Genomic DNA, 21,275 nt, shown 5'->3' on the forward strand with positions numbered 1-21,275 from the left:
GTAAATGACACAAACTTAATAATAATAATTAAAATGTGTGAACTGATGACGGTGGAGGCTGCGCTGCTTTTCAGTTTCATCCCCAGTAAAGGCAGGTGACTCAGAAGGATCTGTCCTGGAGATGACTTGTGCCATGTGTTTTAGTCTTCGTGCTGGTCTCAAGTCAGGGGCGGACTCAGGCTAACAAAAAGGGCACCAGCTGTATGTGGTGGGACACCAGTTCACACAAGGCCACTATGCATTCATGGTGAAACGGTTCCAGACCCTGTTAAACCCTCAGGTTTAAACTGCGTCACGTTCTGTCTTTCACTGGTCATATTGTCTCTCCCACAGAGACAAATCCGAGAGGACACTTCTGCACTGTTTTTCAGTCATGAGTCCTCCAGCATCTGAATCTAAACTCACATGAAACCTGACGATGAAATGCGGATAAGAAGGAATCAGGAGAGCAAACATCTAAATGGGTGAAGATGAAACAAAGCAAATGAGAAACGTCCTACATGGCTCTTCTTTACTTTGCTCTAGTTTGTTCTTTCTTCCTTCCTCCTTTCTGTCCGGTGGACTTCAGTGAGGCTGCAGGCTTTGGCACTCTGACTGACCTTTACAAACTGTGTCAGTCTGTGTGTGTCTGTGATGTGGCAGCAGCGATCAGATGAGCCACAGATTGGTTTTACGTCTTCTGTTCTGGAGTTTCACAGTGTGGACGGTGTAGACATTTAAAGTTCACGCTGATGTCTATTTTTAGTGATGTGAATTGCATGTATCTGAGTGACCTGCACATTGTGTACAGATGACTGTGTGACTGGTCTGTTATTTGTTTCCTGTTTTCACTGTGGACCACTCAATAAGTCCGCCTGACACAATGACTCTAATGACTTTTAATGATTTCACTCTCCTGGTTTCCAGGTCATCAGGATCGTCTGTGTGTTTCAGGATCAATTCTTAGTTTTAGTCCCTCGCTCTCAGCAGGGTTTGTTTAAGGGTCAGTGTCACATGGACGGTTTGTGTATTTCTTGATGCAGTGGCACAGTGTGGATGCAGGGATCAGCAGGGACTTGAGATCTTCATCTGCAGAGCTTCAGAGCCAGAGGAAAAGAGCAAGTCCATTAAGATGAATGAAGGTGTGAGAGAAATGACTGTTGAGTCATAGTCCTGGTCTAAATCTCTTCTGTACTATACTCTGTTGTCAAACTAGCCCCTGCAGGTCTGGTGTCCGGCCATGCGTCCTGGAGGGCTGCTGCTAGCTTCCCTGAGCTAACGGTAGCTATAGCCACAGTCCAACACAACTACAGCAGAGTGTAGTGAGGGCCAGTTGGCAGCTACCCTATAGTTTTGCATTAACCTTTGAGATATTTGTTGTTTATCTCTGTTGTGACACAAACGTTATAGAAACGATCCATATAATCTATGTAATATATCCATGCTCCCACTAGGGGTAGCTGTTTGTAAAGAGATGCTGCGTTCAGGAGTTTTCCAGAGTTGCAGCATTGGAACATAAACGTCCATGTCTGTGGACTGTATGTATTCTCCTCAGAGGAGGGCTGCAGGGCTGTAGCTGAGCGACATAGCACCTCCCAGGACTAACAATACAGGAAAAGCTTCAGGAAGCTCTCATTGTGTCAGCCGGAGCCCAAGAGGAAAAGCAGAAAACAAGAAAAGGCGGGAAAACAGATACAAAGCACAGCTGAAAGCTGCTGTGGTCCACAGGAAGCTTCACTGTCACTGCTGATTTCTGAGCGTAGAAGAAGAAGAAATGCGTAACACCACAGCCCTTCTACAGACAGTCGGTCCACTCCGGTTTCGACCTGTAGAGGGCAGTCGTTATGCATATTTACATATATTTACTTTCCACTAAAAAGTCGGGTTTTGGACCTGAATCAATCAGTAATCCTACTAAATACTTATTTAAACTTCCTTTCAACACAAAAAAGTGGTTTAGGTGTTTAGTTACTCTTGAAATAATAATACAGAAAGGTTTTTCCTCACAAAAAAGCCACGGGAATCTAATGCAACTATACCTATTGTCTCTACCGCTTATACAAAAAACATAACGAAAACTGGCAGAAAAAAATTCACCATTAAAGTTACATAATGGGGCTACAGCTCCACAAGCCCCCATTCATTCTGGACTGCGAGCGCCCCCTACAGAAGGGGTTTTTGGTAACACTAAATACGCTGGATGATCCCCCCCAGCTGATTGGGACACCTTCGTGAGCTTGCATGGCACCTGAACATGAAGGCGTCCCTATGAATGTTTATGGACTTGTCAGTAAGATGTCCTTGATGTCTTTTTATGAGGCCAGTTTGGCGGCAGGGAATAAGAGGGGGTTTCGGGAGTTTTGCCAAACCTGAACACACCAACAGTATCTGGCTGCTTACAGGATAGTTAGTCCACGTAGGAGAAAATCAGCTCCACTTTTGTACTTCTGCAGAGGTAACCTTTTGAATGGAGGACTTTTACTAACAGAATATTTCTATGCTTTGGTATATCATTTCATTATTGTGGTATATTATTATTACTCTTTTATTAAAGTTAATTATGTATGCACTATACCGACAATTTCAACAATTTTCCTCTCATGTGGTTCAAACCCGACCCGCCCTCTTTTCTATACATTTTTCAACTTTTTCCTCGGTCATGCGCGCTGAACCCACTGAATGGCCACATGTCGCACGGTCCCTGAAGGCAGCACACGAAGGCAGCAGTCTTGACTTTTCAGCGGCAGGAAAGCAGTCGAGCAGCTGGGCGACGCGGATCCTCCACCGCTGGAAAACTACGAACTACCGACCGCTTCCGCCGAGTTTTGACTTTTAATTTATGTTTTAACACCTGAACTCTTCATCCGAGAGAAACTGGGGGGAAATCGCTGCGAGGAAGCGGCTCAAAGAGAGGAGCAAGAGGAGGGAGAGGAGCCGCTGCCTGGGACCAGAGGTAAGGAAAAGTTTGGCTTCTGGAAACTTTTCACTCCTCCGACTTTGGCGGCACAAAGTCCGGCTGAGGTGGTTTACGGGGACGCGGACTCCCCGTTAGCCGAGCTGTCAGCGTCGTGCTGCGGATGAACCGAAGGTTAAAAGTGTCAAAGTGTGCAGATCCGATTCATCAAAGCGTGTGCGTCTCTTTTCATGCGATCGTCCAGCAGTTTCCACGATTCAAAGCTCTTTTCATTTTTTAACAAAAGAGCCACGACCTCACCTGGTCGGTCAGCACACACACACACACGCACGCACGCACGCTGTGGTGGTGACTGCAGGGCTGACAAATATCGATCTTCACTGTTCACTGATAAAGTTTTGGTGTCGGAACGTGTTTGGTCCGTCTGTCCGAGGGCTCAAAACCCGGTGAAACCACATCACTCACACAAGCAGAAAAACTCCTCCGCAGTAATAAATTAGCTGTGGAGGAATGTGACGAAGTACATTTACTCAAAGTATGATTTTGAAGTACTTTACACGACTGTTTCCTTTTTGTGCTACTTTATACTTCTAATATTAATAAAAGAATAAAAACTTTATGAGATAAAAATCTTAGTAAAGCTAAAATCTAAATTTGATGGCTTTAGGGACAGAATGTTATTCTAATATTGATGACGATGTCTTCATTAGCATTAATCAGCTGAAACTAAGAACTCAGCAGTCCGCCATGTTGCACCGCTGTTGGCCATTGGCTATAGTGAGGGCCTTAATGTTGCGGGGGGGACGAGGGGTGTTGGGTTGGTTGCAGTCTGCAGTCTTGCCACAGGATGCCAGTAGATAATGAGAGCAGCTCGTCAGACTCTGTTAGCTCTTCGTTCTGGTTTTGGAGCTGAAGATGATCCGTTGTCACAGTACAGCCAGGCTGCTTGTTGATCGGCCAACCGTCGGATCCCGTTCAGTGAAAAACAAGTCTGTAAACTGGTCTTTTCAACGGCAGATGTGGAACACGTGGACTTTCCAGCAGCTCTTCTTGTTCCCCTCATTAAAAACTCAGTCGTGATTCTAACCCTGAAGCCAAACTCAAGATTCAACTCGACACAGCTGGTTAAAGAAGTTGCTGGACGTCCTCACTCTGCAGGATTGATGTATTTCCTGTCCCCATGAGGACAGATGGGACACGCTCCCTGGTTTCCTGTTCATGCTGAGGAGGCGGCTGGCCTGCAGGGTGTGTCTGCAGAGGCTGACCGCTCCAGCCCAAGGTTTTCTATAAATAAACCTGGTTTTGTCTGCAGGTTTTTCTTCTTCAGTAGCCACATCACTGAGGACGCGCTGATCAGAGAGTTCGTGGGAGACTTAAATGTTCCAGAGGGAGATTTGTTTTCACAGCCAGTACAACACAGAAACACGGCGATACGTAAAACTCCTGCTCACACCATCTCTTTAAAGTCTAGTTTCTCTGAGCAGGTGGCAGTGATGTGAAGTTTGTCTTTGTAGGAGACGGTGAAGAAGCAGAATGAACAGTACAGCAGAATGGAACCTTGCCCACAAATGAAGCCAAAACATGAACCCAAAAAGTTGGTGAAAATTCCTGTTGTGAGACATCAGAATGTTCTGATCATTAAGAGTAAATCCAGACTGACAAGTCCGTCAGGCTGGTGTAATGGCTGAGTGTCCATTAAAGAGTTTGTCCACCAGGGGGCGCTGACAGGTGTTCTACACTGTGAAAGGTTACGCTCAGTGTGTAATACCCCATCAAGACTGTTGATGTTCTGTTATGTTTAGTGACGCTAGGCTAACAGACTGGGTGGAGCAGCTAGGCTAATGGAGAAGCTATCTGGTCTTTGAGCCTCGTGTTCCCGCCCAGACTCAGGCCTCGCCCCCTTCTTCTGTCTTCGTGATAAGCAGTCGTGTTGTTCAGCTTTTCACTGCACAAGCGTCTCATGAAGCGTGCGATGCGTTCACTGGTATTTGATTTGTTACTTTGTTTGTGTTTCCTGGGCTGCAGTTGTTTCTCTGTACACAGTGTCTCAGTAACAAACACGTAGCAGCCGTCAGTGAGCCCCCACAGTAGCTGAGGCTCCTGTTTGATGGTAAAACCAGTCCAGTGTTTCTGCTCCTGCTCTGTCTTCTTCTGACTGCAGAAACAAAGTGAATCAGCGGAGAGCAGAGCGCAGGATGAAGGGCAGCGAGCTGAGGAGTCCGATCGAGCGACAGGAGAGCTGAGTTTTTTTAAAAGATGGTCAGGGATCTGAAGAGCAGAAGACTGAGTATCATCACAGTTCCTCCTCAGGGGAACGAGAACATCAGTGTTGATGTTTCAGTGTGCTGACTGACATGCAGGGAGCCAAGCTGCCAACATGGCTGCTTGTTTACGCCGCCAGAAGGTGGAACGCAGGACGCTTTGGATGGAGGGAGTCATGATGGGTGCTGCAGTGAGCGCACCAGAGAGCACCAGAGTCCCGCCCTGGAGTCCCGGAGTCCCACCATGGAGTCCTGCCCTGGAGTCCCGCCCTGGAGTCCCGCCCTGGAGTCCCGGAGTCCCACCATGGAGTCCTGCCCTGGAGTCCCGCCCTGGAGTCCCTCCCTGGAGTCCCTCCCTGGAGTCCCGCCCTGGAGTCCCACACTGGAGTCCCGTCCTGGAGTTCCACCATGTAGTCCCACCATGTAGTCCTGCCCTGGAGTCCCGCACTGGAGTCCCACACTGGAGTCCCGTCCTGGAGTTCCACCATGTAGTCCCGCCCTGGAGTCCCACCCTGGAGTCCCACCATGTAGTCCTGCACTGGAGTTCCTCCCTGGAGTCCCACACTGGAGTCCCACAATGGAGTTCCTCCCTGGAGTCCCACCATGTAGTCCTGCACTGGAGTTCCTCCCTGGAGTCCCACACTGGAGTCCCACAATGGAGTTCCTCCCTGGAGTCCCACCATGTAGTCCTGCACTGGAGTTCCTCCCTGGAGTCCCGCCCTGGAGTCCCTCCCTGGAGTCCCACACTGGAGTCCCGTCCTGGAGTTCCACCATGTAGTCCTGCCCTGGAGTCCCGCCCTGGAGTCCCACACTGGAGTCCCACACTGGAGTTCCTCCCTGGAGTCCCTCCCTGAAGTCCCACCATGTAGTCCTGCCCTGGAGTCCCGCCCTGGAGTCCCACACTGGAGTCCCACACTGGAGTTCCTCCCTGGGGTCCATCCCTGAAGTCCCACCATGTAGTCCTGCCCTGGAGTCCCGCCTTGGAGTCCCACACTGGAGTCCCGTCCTGGAGTTCCACCATGTAGTCCCACCATGTAGTCCCACCATGTAGTTCCACCATGAAGTCCCGCACTGGAGTACCGCACCAGAAGTGGTTTCTAGCAGACCTGCTGGACTGAGCAAACCTCTGCTGCTACTCCAGGACTTCATTCAGGATCACAGTCTGCTGCAGTGTGCGATGGCCCTGATCAAACAAATGGACCTACTTGTGAATGGAGCTGCGTCAGATTCTCTAAAATCAGTGATGATGATGATGATGATGATGATGATGATGTCTGTTTTTGGTCACCGGCCGTTGGACTTTGTCTTGTTTTCTGAACTCGATTTACTCGTCAGACGTGACTCTGAGTGACACCCGTCTGTCGGCTGCAGACTGCAGGCCCTGCAGCGGGTGGGTGTGGTGCTGTAACGTCTGTTTACATGTGATGATGATGTCAGGTCTTCTTCATCCAGAGAAACTGAACTCAACGTGACATGACAGGAAATCAGCTATCACTGCAGCTGTAGAACTAGTATTGTGTGTGAGTCAGTGAGACGGAGTGTGTGTGTGTGTGTGTGTGTGTGTGTGAGTGAGTGTGTGAGAATGTTCAGACTGTGTTATGTAACGTGTGATGAAAACCAGATGGCAGCAGACTCAGACTGTGATCTGGCTGAGTCCAGCAGGTGGAGCTGTTGAGCTGCTGTCTGTGTGTGACTTCATTTCCTGCTCAGTGAAACACAAACTCCTCCTTCAGTTCCACTGCAGACCTGAAACCTCCAACTAAACTGTGTCTAAATCAGGCCTCCAGAGTGCCGCCAAAATTTTCAAGAGTGCGACTAATACTTTTTGCGGGTCGCACTGGTGCACCTGACGCTGCCCAGGTGAAAACAGAAAGTTATTCTCTGTGTTCTCCTGTGAGCGAGCCACACGCATGGATCGTATCGTGGTCTAAACCAATAAGAGACGGAGCTCAGGCGGGTCTTTGCCTCTGATTGGCTGTGCTCCTGTTCACTGCAGTTGTGTCTGTTTTAAAGTTTAGTTAGCGAGTTGCCTAACTGAAACGACACAGAAAATAAACACAAAACGAGGGAAAATGAAGAGAAGTCGATACATTGGAAGTTTTTTTATTAAGAAAACTAAGCCTACAACCAGCCCTTCTATTGTCATTCAATCCATCCCCATTACTTCATCCAGCCTGGACACGGAGCCGTCGGTCCCTGGTAAGATGCTAAGCCCCGGTCCTTCGGCGTTAGCATCAGACTCGGACCCAGAGGAGACAACCGAGTCTGGGACAGAGCCCGGCCCGAGACTCAAATTAAGAAGACAACAATTTATTCTTTCAGACAGGACTGGCTAAAACAATTTCCCTGACGTACGACAAAGGACGTAACGTAAAGCACTACGTTTACTGCCAGGAGTGCGCTCAGAATATGGCCGCTAATACTGCATTTGTAAGCGGGTCAACAACGTTTCGTGTCGAAACTTTAATAAAACACTCAATATGCCGTGACAAGTGTGCAGAGGAAGTGGCCCCTCTCCCAGCTGCATTTCAGAGGCAGGCAGGAATAATCAGCTCCTCTGATGAATTGGAAATGATAATCAAATTTGATGTTGCACACAACGGCCATATATATATCTAATATATCAAATAAAACACCCAGTTTAAATTTATAAATCATTATATGGGCCGATATACAACATATAGCGTATATTTCATTAGCATTAGCATTATATGAAAGTTACAGCGATAAAAAGGCGACACAATGAAAAATTTGGGTGTGCTGGTGCACCTAAAAACACAAAGCTGAGCGCACCAGTGCAACCAAAGCGAAAAGTTAGTCTGGAGCCCGTGTGTGTGTGTGTGTGTGTGTGTGCGTGTGTGTGTGTGTGTGTGTGCTCACTGGAAAACAAACAGATTGAAGAGTGAATCAGTGAGTGAATCAGATTTGATTGGCTGAAGGCAGACTCACTCGTTACTAATTAATGATAGCTAATCAATCACACACAGTCTCACTGAGAGTACTCTAACAGGTGAACAGCTGTGACTGTGACCTGTGAGTTTGTCCTTTGCAGACGAACATCAGCCCGAGTCGACCCGGCGGCCTTTCGTTTGCTGCGACAGAGAAAAGCTGCGGATGTTTGACGTTTCCTGTCAAGTTCGTCTCAGCTTTCAGTTGTTGAAATGCAGCGTCCCTCTGAGCCCAGACTTTGTGCTCAGCCAAACGTCTTTAATGGACACACAGCTGATCTCCATGTGGCAGTGAAATCCACTGAGGGCAAACACAGGAAGAAGAGACGAAGCCCCCCCTCTTCCTCACCCTTCCTCCTCCCCCTTCTCCTCCTCTTCTCCTCTGCTGAGTTGTTTCCTTCACTGTCAGCTTTTTTCTCTTCTCTCCACCTTTCTTTTTTCACATGACTGAAGTTTTTAAGCTTCTAAGTGTGTGTGTGTGAGTCTGTGAGTGTGTGTGTGTGTGTGTGTGTGTGTGTGTGTTTCCACCCAGCTGGTCTCACTGTAATTTCCTCCCAAAATAGCTCACATGGAGAGCTAAATGGGTGTGTGCAGTGCATTTTGGGAATCTGTAAACCACTAAAGCCAAACAACTCCTCCCTCCTCTCCTCTCCTCTCCTCTCCTCTCCTCTCCTCTCCTCCTCTCCTCCCTTCCCTCCTCTCCCCTCCTCTCCTCTCCTCTCCTCCTCTCCTCCCTTCCCTCCTCTCCTCTCCTCTCCTCTCCTCCTCTCCTCTCCTTCCCTCCTCTCCTCTCCTCTCCTCTCCTCTCCTCTCCTCTCCTCTCCTCCCTTCCCTCCTCTCCTCTCCTCTCCTCTCTCTTTCCCTCCGTCTATCCCTCCATCCCATTTCAGAAGACTGCAGTGATTTCAGAGAACACACACACCACAGTCTCACACACACAGACACACACACACTCACAGACATACACATACTCGCAGACACCCACACACACACTCAAACACACAGAGACACACGCACACACACAGACACACTCACTCACACACACAGACACTCCAGACACACTCACACACACACAGGTGTGGACTTTCTGAAGCTGTGGGGACGTTTCCTGTTTCCTGAAATGCAGAGAGGAACGTGTTTCCACTAATCTGCTCTAATCTGGAGGGTCTGAGCCTCTTACAGGCACTAACACACCTGATACCCTTCGTCATAACTGACACACACCTGCAGCCACACAGGTGACCTTCATAGATTACAACATCGTCTTGCTCAGAAGCGTATCAGCGTCTGATCTGATAGCTGCTGAGATATCAACTGAACGCAGCCTGTGTTTTATTGTTTCTGTCGGTTCCTGATTGATGGAGTTGGCAGGTCACCCTGCAGTTCTGAGGAAAATAAATGACAGAGTTGAACCTGAATGAACTCCGGTCTGACTCATCGGCGTAAAGATGGCTGACATCTCCACTTCCTCCCACTGAAGTGAAGCCAGCACATCCCTGACGCAAGTGCTGCCATCTTGTTCTGGTGATGTCATCCGGAGCCAGAATCTGTGCAGTGGTGATCAGGAGGTGGAGCCACAGTATTGAGTTACAGCCCACACACCCGTCTGAGCCAATCAGGAGCAGCGCTCAGCTGTCAATCATGATGTTTCAGCCTCTTTTTATAGGATCAGATAACTAATTCAAACCAAAGTTAGAATTCTGAAATCATCCTGTAAATTCAGAGGCTTCCTTTAGGCGTTTCAGTCGGCTGTGATCTGTTTTCTCAGCTTTAACCTCAAGCGGTGCAGGACTTTGTGCAACTGAAGGGTTTGCGCCGTGGCTGAACGACTGGCGTGCAGGAAGTGTGGGCTGTTTGGACCCTGACAGACGGGCGGCAGGTGCCTCATTTGTTTCTGGAGTTGGATGTGCTTCTATGTCTGTCGAGACTTTAAAGACCTCTTGAACCTCCTTTAGAGGTCCTGAAGTCCTCCAGAACTCTTAGAACCCTCTCCAGGACCCGTAGGATCTCCACCCTCCTTGTGAATGTCGGTGTAACACGTGAGACGTTCGGTTGGAGTCTTGGCACCATGTGACTCAGTAGTGACCTTGGGAGTGAAGCGTGCATTTGCTGTGACTCCGCCCCCTCATTAGGACCCTGAAAGAGGTCGGTGGACTGGAAATGGCTGCTTTTGTCCCTTCAGAGCAGTTTCCAGAAACAGCCCCAGCTCTGTTTTACAGTATGTCTCGGTCCGGTCACTGCTATACAGTGGGGTCCTGACCTGATCCATCAGGATTCACTGACTGTGATTCAGACTGTCAGCTCCCACCGAGTCCGACTCCCCGGACCCCCGAGTCTGTCACGTATTCAGGACGAGGTGGTCTGCGGGGTAATTGGTAGTTTAAACATACTTTATGACCATTGAAAGTACCAGAAGTATAACATTAATATTTCAATTTATATGAGTTGTTGTTATCTGTTTATGTTTGTGAATGGAAAGTCATTGATTGATTAATTAGGATTTATGATGTGGAAGTCATGAAATCAGTTCTGCAAGAGTCTTCACTCCTGGACGTGTTGAACTTTTACATAAAAGCATCATGAAGTATCATCATGTGTTACATCATCAGCGGTCCTCTCAGAGTTTTATCCTGCAGCAACAACAGATGGTCAGAGGGAGGGGGGAGACGGAGGGGGAGGACAGAGAGAGGTGGAGGCCTCCCTCCCTCCCTCCGCCATTCACTGATGGAGGTGAAGACCCGACCTGCCTCTGTGTTAATCTGTTCGAGTGTTACAGAGGATAACGAAGAGGGACGAGTCTGACGGGTCTTCAGAGTTTTGTCCTGGACCTGCAGCTCGTCCAGTCAGAACTGAGAACTTTCTAACAAGCTAACGAAGCAGCCGGAGGAACGAGAGGAAACAGCGGCTGAAAGTTAACGGGCTCCACAGACGATTTGGACTGGATAACTTTGCAGCATCCTGTCTCTTGTTGTTGGATTCTCGGATCAGATTTAATTTCAGCAAGTGTCCGACTCAGTTCAGTTGGAGATGTCGGTACAGCATAGCTACAGGAACGCTGCTGTAGACGCTCTGGAGTCTGAACTCGCTTTGCTGCTGCACTTCGCTTTTATGTGTGGAAGGCACAGAAGGTTTGTTTGTTTAACTCTGCATCCTTGTATAAAAATGTGCCTTTTTTAAAATCCACATTACTGTTTTTAAGTCTAAACAAAGATAAAAATTACATTTTTGAAGGTTTTTCCCCCATCATCCAACAGATTTTCTTTTTTCCTGTGAAATGTCAGAGATCGTCCTAGACTTTGACTGTGTGCAGACTTTGACTGAAAAGTGGGAATCTGAACATGTGAGAGGTTTTGTGTGTGTGGCACACGTCAGTCTGATTGGATGTCAGTGACGAGCAGCTGTGGCTCCACAGGTTGAAGGTGATATGAAGCAGTCGGTGCACCGATCGCTGCAGGTGTGTTGGGTTACGCTGAGAAACTGAAGCTGCTGCCTGCTGGCTTTGGTTACCGGTCAGGTCGCTGTGGACGTGACAGCGGGACGGGACAAGGTTCACAGGTCTTTATCAGCTCAGTGGAATGTCGGCGATGACGGGGTGGGACGCAGGACGGGCCTGAAACAGGTGAGGCACGACAGCACAGCCTACAAACGACAGCAGGATTAAAACGGAGCTGATGAGCTTCTTTCATTCAGATGACAGCCGACTCCTGCTTGTTTTGGCTGAACTCTGACAAACTTTGAGGATGTAGACACCTGTCTTTCACCTGGAATTCACCTCTTCGGATTCAGATGAAGCTGAACATCCACCCAGAACAGCCTTCAGTCTGAGCAGTTTAGTTGAGGTGAGCCGGACCTGTGGGACGGGTCATGTATGTCCTGTGCACCCTGGCGGTCCTGACCCTCCACAGCCTCTTCAAGAGCTGGAACAACAAGGCCTTGGAGGCCGGCAGGAGGTCGGAGGCTGCGAGGCAGGATCGTCGGCCGGAGGATGGAGGCATCCCGGAGTTGTGGGGAGCGTCCAGGCCTCGTGATGATCCGGTGCGGAGCGAGGAATGCGGAGGACTGGGGAGCTACGGAGTTGAAAGGAAGCGGCGGCGAGGAGGCAGCTTACGTAACGTCCCTGACAGCAGGAAGCAAGTTCAGGTGAGGAGATGGAGATCAGGCTCAGGTAGAAAGGTTTTCTCCAATCTGAGTTTGTTTTCTGCTTTAAAAAAAACTCAAGATGGAGGAATGAAGAAAGTGCTGCTGATGAATGAAAACATGAATTTTCTTGAGTCTTTCATTTTGAGGGATTTTGTATTTCATTACTGTTATCATATTGTTTCTATTTGCCTCGATTACTCACTGGATCCTTTGTGGATTTAGATTTATTAAATATGATGCCATCCAATCATAATAAATAAAAGAGTAACAGAAACATTTTGATATTTTATAGCATTTTGTTATTTACATTGTTTCACCAGCAGTAACACATTTATTTGGAATGAAGTATTTCTACATAGTAATACTTCTTTTTTTCTGTAAATGTCTGAATATTTCATCCACAGCTGCTGAGATCAAAATGCTGTGTGTTTACCTTTTACAGGTGAATAAACGCTATCAGATCATCAGGTTTGACGACACAGTAATCTTTATCTCATCTGACACTAGCAGTAAATCTTTAAACATTAAACTTCATTAGAAGTATAAGTATTGCACTCTGCTCTCTGATTGGCTGCCAGTTGTTGGATAACGTAGTTTGTAGATTTAGGTCAGCTTTAACCACCGCACTGAATCAGAGCTTGATTGACCTGCAGGTAACCATAGCAACAGGTAGAGCACAATAAACTGACTATAATCACAGTTTTCTGAAATTTGGTTTACTTTTTATTTCTTGCAGCACAAAAAGCAAAATCCCCACTTTTAAGTAAACAAGCAGCTTCTGTGTGTTGAGCGTGTTAGTTCAGCCTCCGACTGAACTCAGCAGAAACTCGGACATTTCTCTGCTTCTCTTCTCCGTATGTTTATGAATCAGATTCATGAATCGGAGACGTTTTGAGTTTATCTTCAGTCGTACATAAACAGTCTGTCAGAGCCCTTCATGACGCTCCAGGCCTATGATCAAACATTTCTGCGTCCTGACTGTAGGCGAGCTGTCCTCAGAGCACTGTCCAATACTGAGACATGTTTTTGACCAGCTGTCTGCTCTGTAACCACAGACATCTCGTCCTCGTCGGACATTAAAGCATGAAGGCTGAAACTGAGACGGATGTTGTCGTGTCGTCCTGCTGGTGTGTTCAGAGACTCCTCGTTGATGTCAGTGTGTTCCAGTTAAATCTGATGTTTCTGGTTCTCAGCAGAGGAATGTGAAGCATCTGATCACATGATGTGAAACATTAACGACTGAAATCCTGTCACATGTCGGCCTTCTCTGACATTCAGAACAGGAGTTATGTAAGCGTGGATTCATCCTCCTCCTCATGATGATGATGATGATGATGATGTTAATCCGACTGCTGAGCCCTGACAGGAAAACACAACGTCCCCTCCTGCAGGACACCAAAGTGTTTTTGTCCACAAGCTCCCACTTTTTGTGTGTCTGCAGGTCTGTGAAGTGTCAGGCTTTTAGTTTTTATCAGGCTTTAAAAATCCTGTCACTGCATTTACTTAGAAGGTGAGCATTTCATCTGATTTTACTGAGTGATTTGGGACAAACAAAGTCATCAAAATGTGAATGATTGTGGTGTTTGGTTGTACTGATGTGGTCTGTGTGAAATGAGGACGTGTGGTAGTTTCAGGGACACCACTAAAAATGTCAATAACTTTTCGAGCTTTAAACATTACAAAGAAATGTTCAGATAAATTGAATATTTTCAACACAGTCGTGTGTTATTGAATTTATTTATGAAACTCTTCATTTTGTTAGTCGTATTCCTTTAGATGGAAAACATTCAGGCTATTTTTGACTACTGGTGAGAACGCAAACTGAAATGTCTGCTCGGAAGCAAAACCTTTCGAGTACTGAGAGTTGTTGTCATATCAGTTCTTCAGCTAACTTTTCAAACTTCAGTCTTTATTTCAGTGTATTTTATTTTCTGAGTGATTTCCTGCTGAGCATGGACTCATAAACAGCACTGTGTTGATCCAGACCCACTGATGGGTTTGGGTTCAGTGTGTTGCAGTGAGACAGTCGGCTGCTGTAGCGGGTGAGCTAACTGCTAACATGTTAATGCTAACAGGCCCATTTACTGCAGCTGACGTTTTGTTCTCAGAGTTACTGAAGAGGAAGAAACTGTGTTAGCTCGGTGGCTAACAGATGCTGAGTGTCCACAGTTCATGAACAGCTGTGTTAGCGTGATGTCTGCTAGCTGCGTCTCAGAGAAAACTGATCTGAGCTGCGATAGTTTGCTCCTTTAGTGTCTGTCAGGACAGATTTCTACTGGAGAACGTGCTGTGGTTTTACTGGGTGGGTCCACTGGTGTGATCAGTCCTCCATCTTTCTCCCTGATTGCTTTGGAGCTCCTTTATTTGGCTTTCTCTCCTTCCTAAGTAAACACAGGAAGTGAGTTTATTATTTGCCTCCATTTGAAAAGGATTTAAATACCTGAAATGTGGCAACAGAAGTCCAGACTCTGCCAGAGAGGAACAGCTGACGTCATGGAAGAAGTGTGTGACACCAAATGTGAATATTTTCAGTTTTGTTTCTGTGACGGAACTGCAGCTTTAAATGAATCCCAGACAGACAAAGAAATGAGTAGAATGAAAAGGGCAAAACATAACTAAACATAACTACACACACGAACGTGCACGCACACACGCACGCACACACAGGACTGTTGAATATTTCAGTTGCGGGGAGGAGCAGCTCCTCACGCTTCACTTGAGGCTGAAATATTTATCTGGGCGAGGAGGAGGAGGAGCTGGAGCTGTGATGCTGCTGTGCTGTTGCTAGGGGAACAGAGAGGGAGGAAGGTGTGCGTGCGTGCGTGTGTGTGCTCGCGCGCGCTGAGGGGGTCGGCGGGTGGCGTTGACACCGATCCTGCTGCTGTCGGTGTGAAGCTGCGGCGAGGAGGAGGATGCAGCGATGAAGGAGCCAACGAGGCCGCAGGGAGGGAGGTAAGAACCCAGCGAGTCCAGGGACACAAAGAGGGGAGAGACGGAGGGATGGGTGGACGGGGGACCGTGAGTGGAGACGGGGATGGAGGTCTGGCTGTAACCCGATGCTGAGCGTCGTGTTCCCGCTCATGACCCGAACACATCGTCGTGTGCTTGGAGGACGGCGGCCTGAGCTTTATGTTGTCGTCAGTCCTCACTCGTCCTGATAATCCTGCCTTTGTCTGGTGACGCGGACCCTCCTCTTTCCTGTGACTCAAGCAGATTTGTGCACGTTCACGGCTCTTACTGCGTTAAGTGGTTCAAAGGAGGCGCTGCTTGTTGAAACGGTGCAGGTACAGGTGCCGGCGCGGGGGGACACAGGTTGTCCTCATGGGCTGGCTGGTCTCGCCCCCGTCCTGTCTGTCAGGCGGAGCTGCACGGCAGTCGCGTTCTTGTGTTGTGTGTCTTAAACGTAGCACGAAGCCTTTAGTGTGTTCAGACGGAGCCTCGTGACGTCTCCAGATGTTTTGTCTCACCTGCAGGAGACTGTGGACTCGCAGTCACATCAGGAGCTCGTGTTGTGCAAATCTTCAGAGAAAATTCCAGATTGTTTTAAAGTGGCGTCAGCCTGAATCTGTGACGTGCTGCTGGTGGTTCAGTCATAGCAAACGCGTGGTGTGTGTGTGTGTGTGTGTGTGTGTGAGCAGACGCTGTTTCACTCTGAGCACATGGAGACTGAAGGGAAACAGGAAGAGCTGATTTGACCCAGTTTAGGGGAGGAGGGTGTGAGGCAGGTTGGGTGAAGTATCTTCAGTTCAGTTTTGTGTTGCATCTTGATGTTTTTGAAATGTAAAGTGATGTGATGCCGTCTGAGTGTTGAGTGTTTTTCATCATTAAAGAAGTCGGTTTTCATGCCGTCTGAAGATCAGCATTCATCTGTAATAACCCAAGGAACAGCAGGTCGCCGTTTGGCTGTGCTCAGGTGTTCGGAGAGCAGCTGCTGAAGCTGTTAGCATGTAGCTCCACCTGCAGCCTCACGCAGCCGCCGAACGGGTTCAGGCAGTCTGCTTCCTGCATTAAAACACTGAATCCATTCTGAAACGTTTCTGTGAACTTCACAGAATCAAATAAAGAGATAAAATTTGTTCCTGCAGTGACCTGCTGTGTCAGGTCAGCTGATACCTGGGGACTCACCTGAGCTGCTGTACCTGCAGCACTTAGACCTCGTCTGCAGTGCACCACGTTTCCTTCTGTTTTTGTTCATTTTGGTGGACAAGCTGATCTGTGTGCAGTTTTAGCCCCAGTAAACACACCACAGGCCTGACTTTTATCTTTCACCTGTGATGAACCTTCCCGAGCGTCTCTGACAAACTGATCCAGAGTCAGTGTTGAGCTGTCTGCAGACGGTTTGGACTGTGAACGTGTCAGACGGCAGCAGATGGCTGAGTGCTGCTTCTCCAGCCAGGAAGCAGTCGGCTGCTGGCTGGAAACGCACATCCTGCTCCCTGTGGAAAATACAGAAGTGATGTGAGCCTCAGAGCTGCGACACACACACCCAGAATCAGCACTTTTAACTGATCCCAGTGTGTGTGTGTGTGTGTGTGTGTGTTTGTGTGTGTGAACCTGAGATCTGCAGTCTGCAGGGAAAAATGTGTCAGCAGCTGTCAACATTAATAATACTTTCATATGCTATAAATGTGTGTGTGTGTGTGCAGCATCTCTCTCCATCCTTAAACCTCTAATCCACACTTTCACAATGCAGTGAGTGTGTGTGTGTGTGTGTGTGTGTCAGCGGCTCTGTAAGTCCTTCTTATCCTGAAGGTTTTAAATATCAAAGGAACGTCGATGTGGGAAGAAATTGTGTTGTGAAATGCTGCTGGAACCAGAGAATACACACACACACACACACGCTGTGTGTATATAAGACTATCAGCTGGTTTATTGTGTTTTTTAAAAATTGTTATTGCGTTATTGGCTGCGTTCAGCACCACAGCTGTGTGTGCCTGACGAAGTGGCCACTGCGTGTGTGTCATAGTATCGACAGGTGAATGTCGAGTGAGAGTTTGAGTCGTTCATGTGAAGCAGGCCTGAACGCAGCCGGCCGAGGGTTAACGAGGCCATCTGCTCTGAGGATTAGCAGATTACCTCATCCTCCTGACCTCGGGTCAGATGTTCATAATCCCGCTGCAGTCAGCACACAGACTGCAGGTGGGTTACCTGACTCCAGGTCAGCGTGTGCGGCGGGTTGCTGGTCCTGAGCGACGGGGACCAGCTGAGTGTGAGGATGTGAGCGTGGAGCAGCGGACAGCATGCTGGGCTGGGTGGGAACTCTGATCAGTAAGGGCTGGCCGGACAGACGGCAGCACCTCCGCCCGTCAGAGCCACGACCTCGCTGTGGACGGGGGCGCCAGGTAAGAACAGGCTCCGTGTAGAGGTCGTCTGATTGGTGGGGAGACACAGGTGAGACAGGACAGGAGGAATGAGTGACTTTTCTCTACCTGTTGAAAACCGATTTAATGCATTGTGAGTGTGAAGACGTTGATCAGCTCAGTGATTACTTTTACATCCATGTTTTTATTTTCTAAATCAGACTGACTGACCTGTATGCCGGTGTGGTGCATTCACAGGCAGTTGTACACATGGGTGCTACTCTGACACAGCTAAATGACAGGTTGCGTCCTGTTAGCAGAGTTAGCAAACTTTCCTGACCGGAATTCATTTCAGTTTTATTTTGAAAAGTGCAGGTGTGATGCTCTTTCTTCCTGTGTGTGTGTGTGTGTGTGTCTGCAGCCGGTCCAGCGGTCCAGCGCTTTGCTCAGCCCGGCGGTCATGTTCAGTACCAGAAAGACCTGGGACCTCAGCCACGCCCCCTGCCTGCAGGAGCTCTGGAAGACAGACGTCTCATTGGACGGTGAGTCAGACGTGTGTTGCAGAGGAGGAACAGAAAAACCTCAGCGTGGCTGCATTTCTGTGTGACAGCAGAGTGAGTGAGTGAGTGAGTGTGTGTGTGTGTGTGGAGGTGACTCACACCTGTCACTGATGAATGGAGCTCAGCAGTGAGAGCAGCCAGAGGAAACCTGAGCAGGTGAGCTGAAAACCCACCGTTTTCTGTCGCCGTTTGTTCGCTCGCCGTGTGTTTCTCAGCTGATCGTGTTGCAGTCGGAGTCTCAGGAGGCCACAGATGAGCTGAAACGCAGCACAGTTTTCCTCTTGGCTGTGCAGATTCTGCTTCTCCTCCTGCCTTTCTGTCATGTGAACAGGCAGGCAGCAGATTTATTCTACATCGTTTCTTACTCTTTTCACTTTTCTCTTTTGTGTCGCTGTGGGTTGGACAAAACATTTGAGTTTGTTACGGTTTTTCTGACCTTTCGCACGTGAATCCATATTGAAAACAAACACCTTTTCTCTCGTCTTTAGAAGCACAAACGTTCGTGTCACACATCGCAGCAGAAGATCACATGATGCAGGGTTCAGTACACATCAGTAATCAATTAATCTGCCATCGTGATTAATCGATTAATTGTTTAGTTTTGTTTAGTTTAGTTTCGTTTGACTCCAAGCGACAGTCAGCAGAAACCTGACGACAGAGCGAATGAACGAGAACGAGAGCGTAGGGAACACCTGCTCGACACGCAGCTCGGCTGATCAGCTCAGATGCTAATTGATTACTTCTGATCAGCAGCCCACCCACACACACACACACACACACACACACACATTCCCAGCACTACTCAGCGTGTGTGTGTGTGTTTGTTAAGTCCTCTTAATGCTCACATTTTTCCCACAGAGTGCAGATTGTTCTCTGGTTGAGGGCTGAGATTTGAGGCCTGGTAGAAAACTTGTGACCTCACACACACACACACACACACACACTGGGTTTGAGCAGGTTAATGTGTCAGTGACTGTTATCTGGTTGGACTGGTTTCCATGGTTTTCTGTAGGAGTGCAGCTTTTCTCAGGAGCAGAAGGAAGGAAACGTGTTTAGGTTGGTTCTTGTTTTGTACGATGACCTCGTTGATCGCTGACCATATTTATCACAAATCTGCTTATGGATTCTGTTAGTTTCTCTAAGAGACTTAGAGGAGGTGTGTGACACGTTCAGCTTATTCCTGTCAGTTTACTGCTGTAGGGTGGAGTGAATTTTTGGAGCGCCCCCTGCTGGAGCACAAGGCAAATGTTACATGTTTCCCGCATTAGAAGAAAAGTTTCATAGTGACAGCAGCTCTCTGCTGACGAGTCAGAGCAGAACTATTTCCACTGAGAGTGAAGACGTGTTGGGATGAAACACGCCTTTGACAGGTGACGTCGTCTCTGTAAGGTAGTCAGTCTCACAGGAAGTCTGGATGTGAAAGCGTTCGACCCAGCTGGAATGACTCTTATTTGCACAGCTTTTAATCGAGGAGTTCTTACGTGGTAGTTATGTGAACTGATCTGATGCTGTAAAGCGGAACAGGAAGTTTCAGGAGTACAACGCTAACACGTCAGCTCAACATTTACTCCGACCAGCGACTGAAATGTTCCCAATCCGGAAATATTTAATCCTGAAAACTAAAGAAACCAAACTGCCGTCACCCAAATAAACGAAGACAAAGCGTTGCTCATTTTGTCCCTCCTGTGTGTCCACAGCGAGCTCAGTGGACTTCCTGATGAGTGATGTTGAAGACGACGGCTCCTTCCTGTCTCTGCCCACCGCCGCCTTCTCACAGCGCCCCCCTCTGACCGCAGAGCTGCCCGAAACAAACACACCCAGCCAGCAGCTGCTCATCCAGGTAAAACACACACACACACACACACACACACACACACACACACACACACACACACACACACGCACACACACAGTGTGTGTGTGTGTGTGACAGAGTGCTGACTCACAGCTGACATCAGCACAGGCCTCAGGCAGCCCTCCTGTCCACCGGCTCATCACGTCTGTGACGTCGCTGCTGATCCATTCTGATGTTTGAGCTGCTCTGCTTCAGTGCTGACCTGGGAGCAGCCTGTGATTGGTCCCCTCATAAGACATCTTTGTCCACCTGTCTGTCTCACTGTGCGTGTGTCTCACTCTGTTGTTTCCACGCTGCCGTCTGTCTGCAGAGGGTCACCTGGTCCTGCTGGTGGACTCCGGCCAACGTAAAAACCTTTGTTCTGCTTCTGTCTTCATAGTTTCTGCTGCTCGTCTTCCTCCTGCTCTTCCTCGACTCATTTCCTTTGTTTTTCCTGTGTCTGCAGCTTCCTGCTCCTAGAAACAGCTCTTAGTCTTCTTAGTCTAAATGATGTTGGTTCCTCACATTTCTGTGTGTGTGTGTGTGTCTCAGAGTCTACAGGACAAAGTGTGTGAGTTTCAGACTCGTCTTCGCTCTGAAGAAGTCACCCGTCGCCTGCTGCTCCAGCAGGTGCAGCAGCAGCCGCCGCCGCCGCCGAGCATTCAGACGTCTGCACCACCCAACGGTGAGAACAGACAGTGACAGGAAACGAGGTCGAAGCTTCAGCTTTGTAGTGACACTTCATGTTCTGACCCGTGGCCTTCATCACCAAGTCATCATCAATAAAGTCTCACAGTAATGTTTTTCTGTATGAGCTGCATGTCACCAGTTCTTCTTCTTCTTCTTTCATAACAGTCCTGCTCCATAGCCCCACTTGTGGTCAAAACCTCCACAGGAAACCTTAACACTGAGTTTGCATGTGTGTGTGCAGGTGTGAGGGTGTTGCAGCCAGGTGAACGACCTTCAGATCACCTCAGCTGTACAGGAGAGCAGCTCGTTACTCGGCTGCGAATACAGGTATGTCCACAGGAAACGCATCACAGCCGTACCAGAATGCTTGACGGGCTTCCACAGTTCCTTCATGCTAATGTTTACTATGTGATGTGTAGCGTGTTAGCATTAATGGTTGCGTGGTCGCTGTGGAAGATGGTAGGCTCGAGTCAGTAAGTCACACTGAATCTAAAATATGTGAAGGAGGAGTGTGACTGTGGGCAGGCGGCTGAAAGTCAGAGCAGTTTAAGAGAAGCATCAGTGGAGTCTGAGCGCTCGTTTTAAACTCGAGGGTGTGTGACAGCTTTCTCTGACATGAAAAATTACAGGTGATGCATCTGCTGTCATA

General features: G+C 48.3%; 1 protein-coding gene across 5 annotated transcripts in view; it reads left to right on the forward strand.

The window, feature by feature from the left end:
• Positions 1–2,674: 2,674 nt before the first annotated feature.
• kifc3 (kinesin family member C3) overlaps positions 2,675–21,275 on the forward strand; it is a 31,558-nt gene continuing 12,957 nt past the window's right edge. Inside the window, exons 1-5 of one of the 5 annotated variants that reach the window (XM_046398240.1) lie at positions 2,675–2,932; positions 17,964–18,084; positions 19,800–19,942; positions 20,489–20,621; positions 20,868–20,953. In XM_046398240.1, the coding sequence (XP_046254196.1) occupies positions 18,003–18,084; positions 19,800–19,942; positions 20,489–20,621; positions 20,868–20,953 (444 nt within the window). In that variant the 5' untranslated portion in view covers positions 2,675–2,932; positions 17,964–18,002. Of the gene's footprint in view, positions 2,933–11,507; positions 12,243–17,467; positions 17,585–17,963; positions 18,085–19,799; positions 19,943–20,488; positions 20,622–20,867; positions 20,954–21,275 lie in introns of those variants that run through there. The other 4 variants (XM_046398209.1, XM_046398215.1, XM_046398225.1 and 1 more) reach the window with 4 other exon arrangements.

Source organism: Scatophagus argus, chromosome 1, assembly GCF_020382885.2.
Source record: "Scatophagus argus isolate fScaArg1 chromosome 1, fScaArg1.pri, whole genome shotgun sequence".
Taxonomy (NCBI): domain Eukaryota; kingdom Metazoa; phylum Chordata; class Actinopteri; family Scatophagidae; genus Scatophagus; species Scatophagus argus.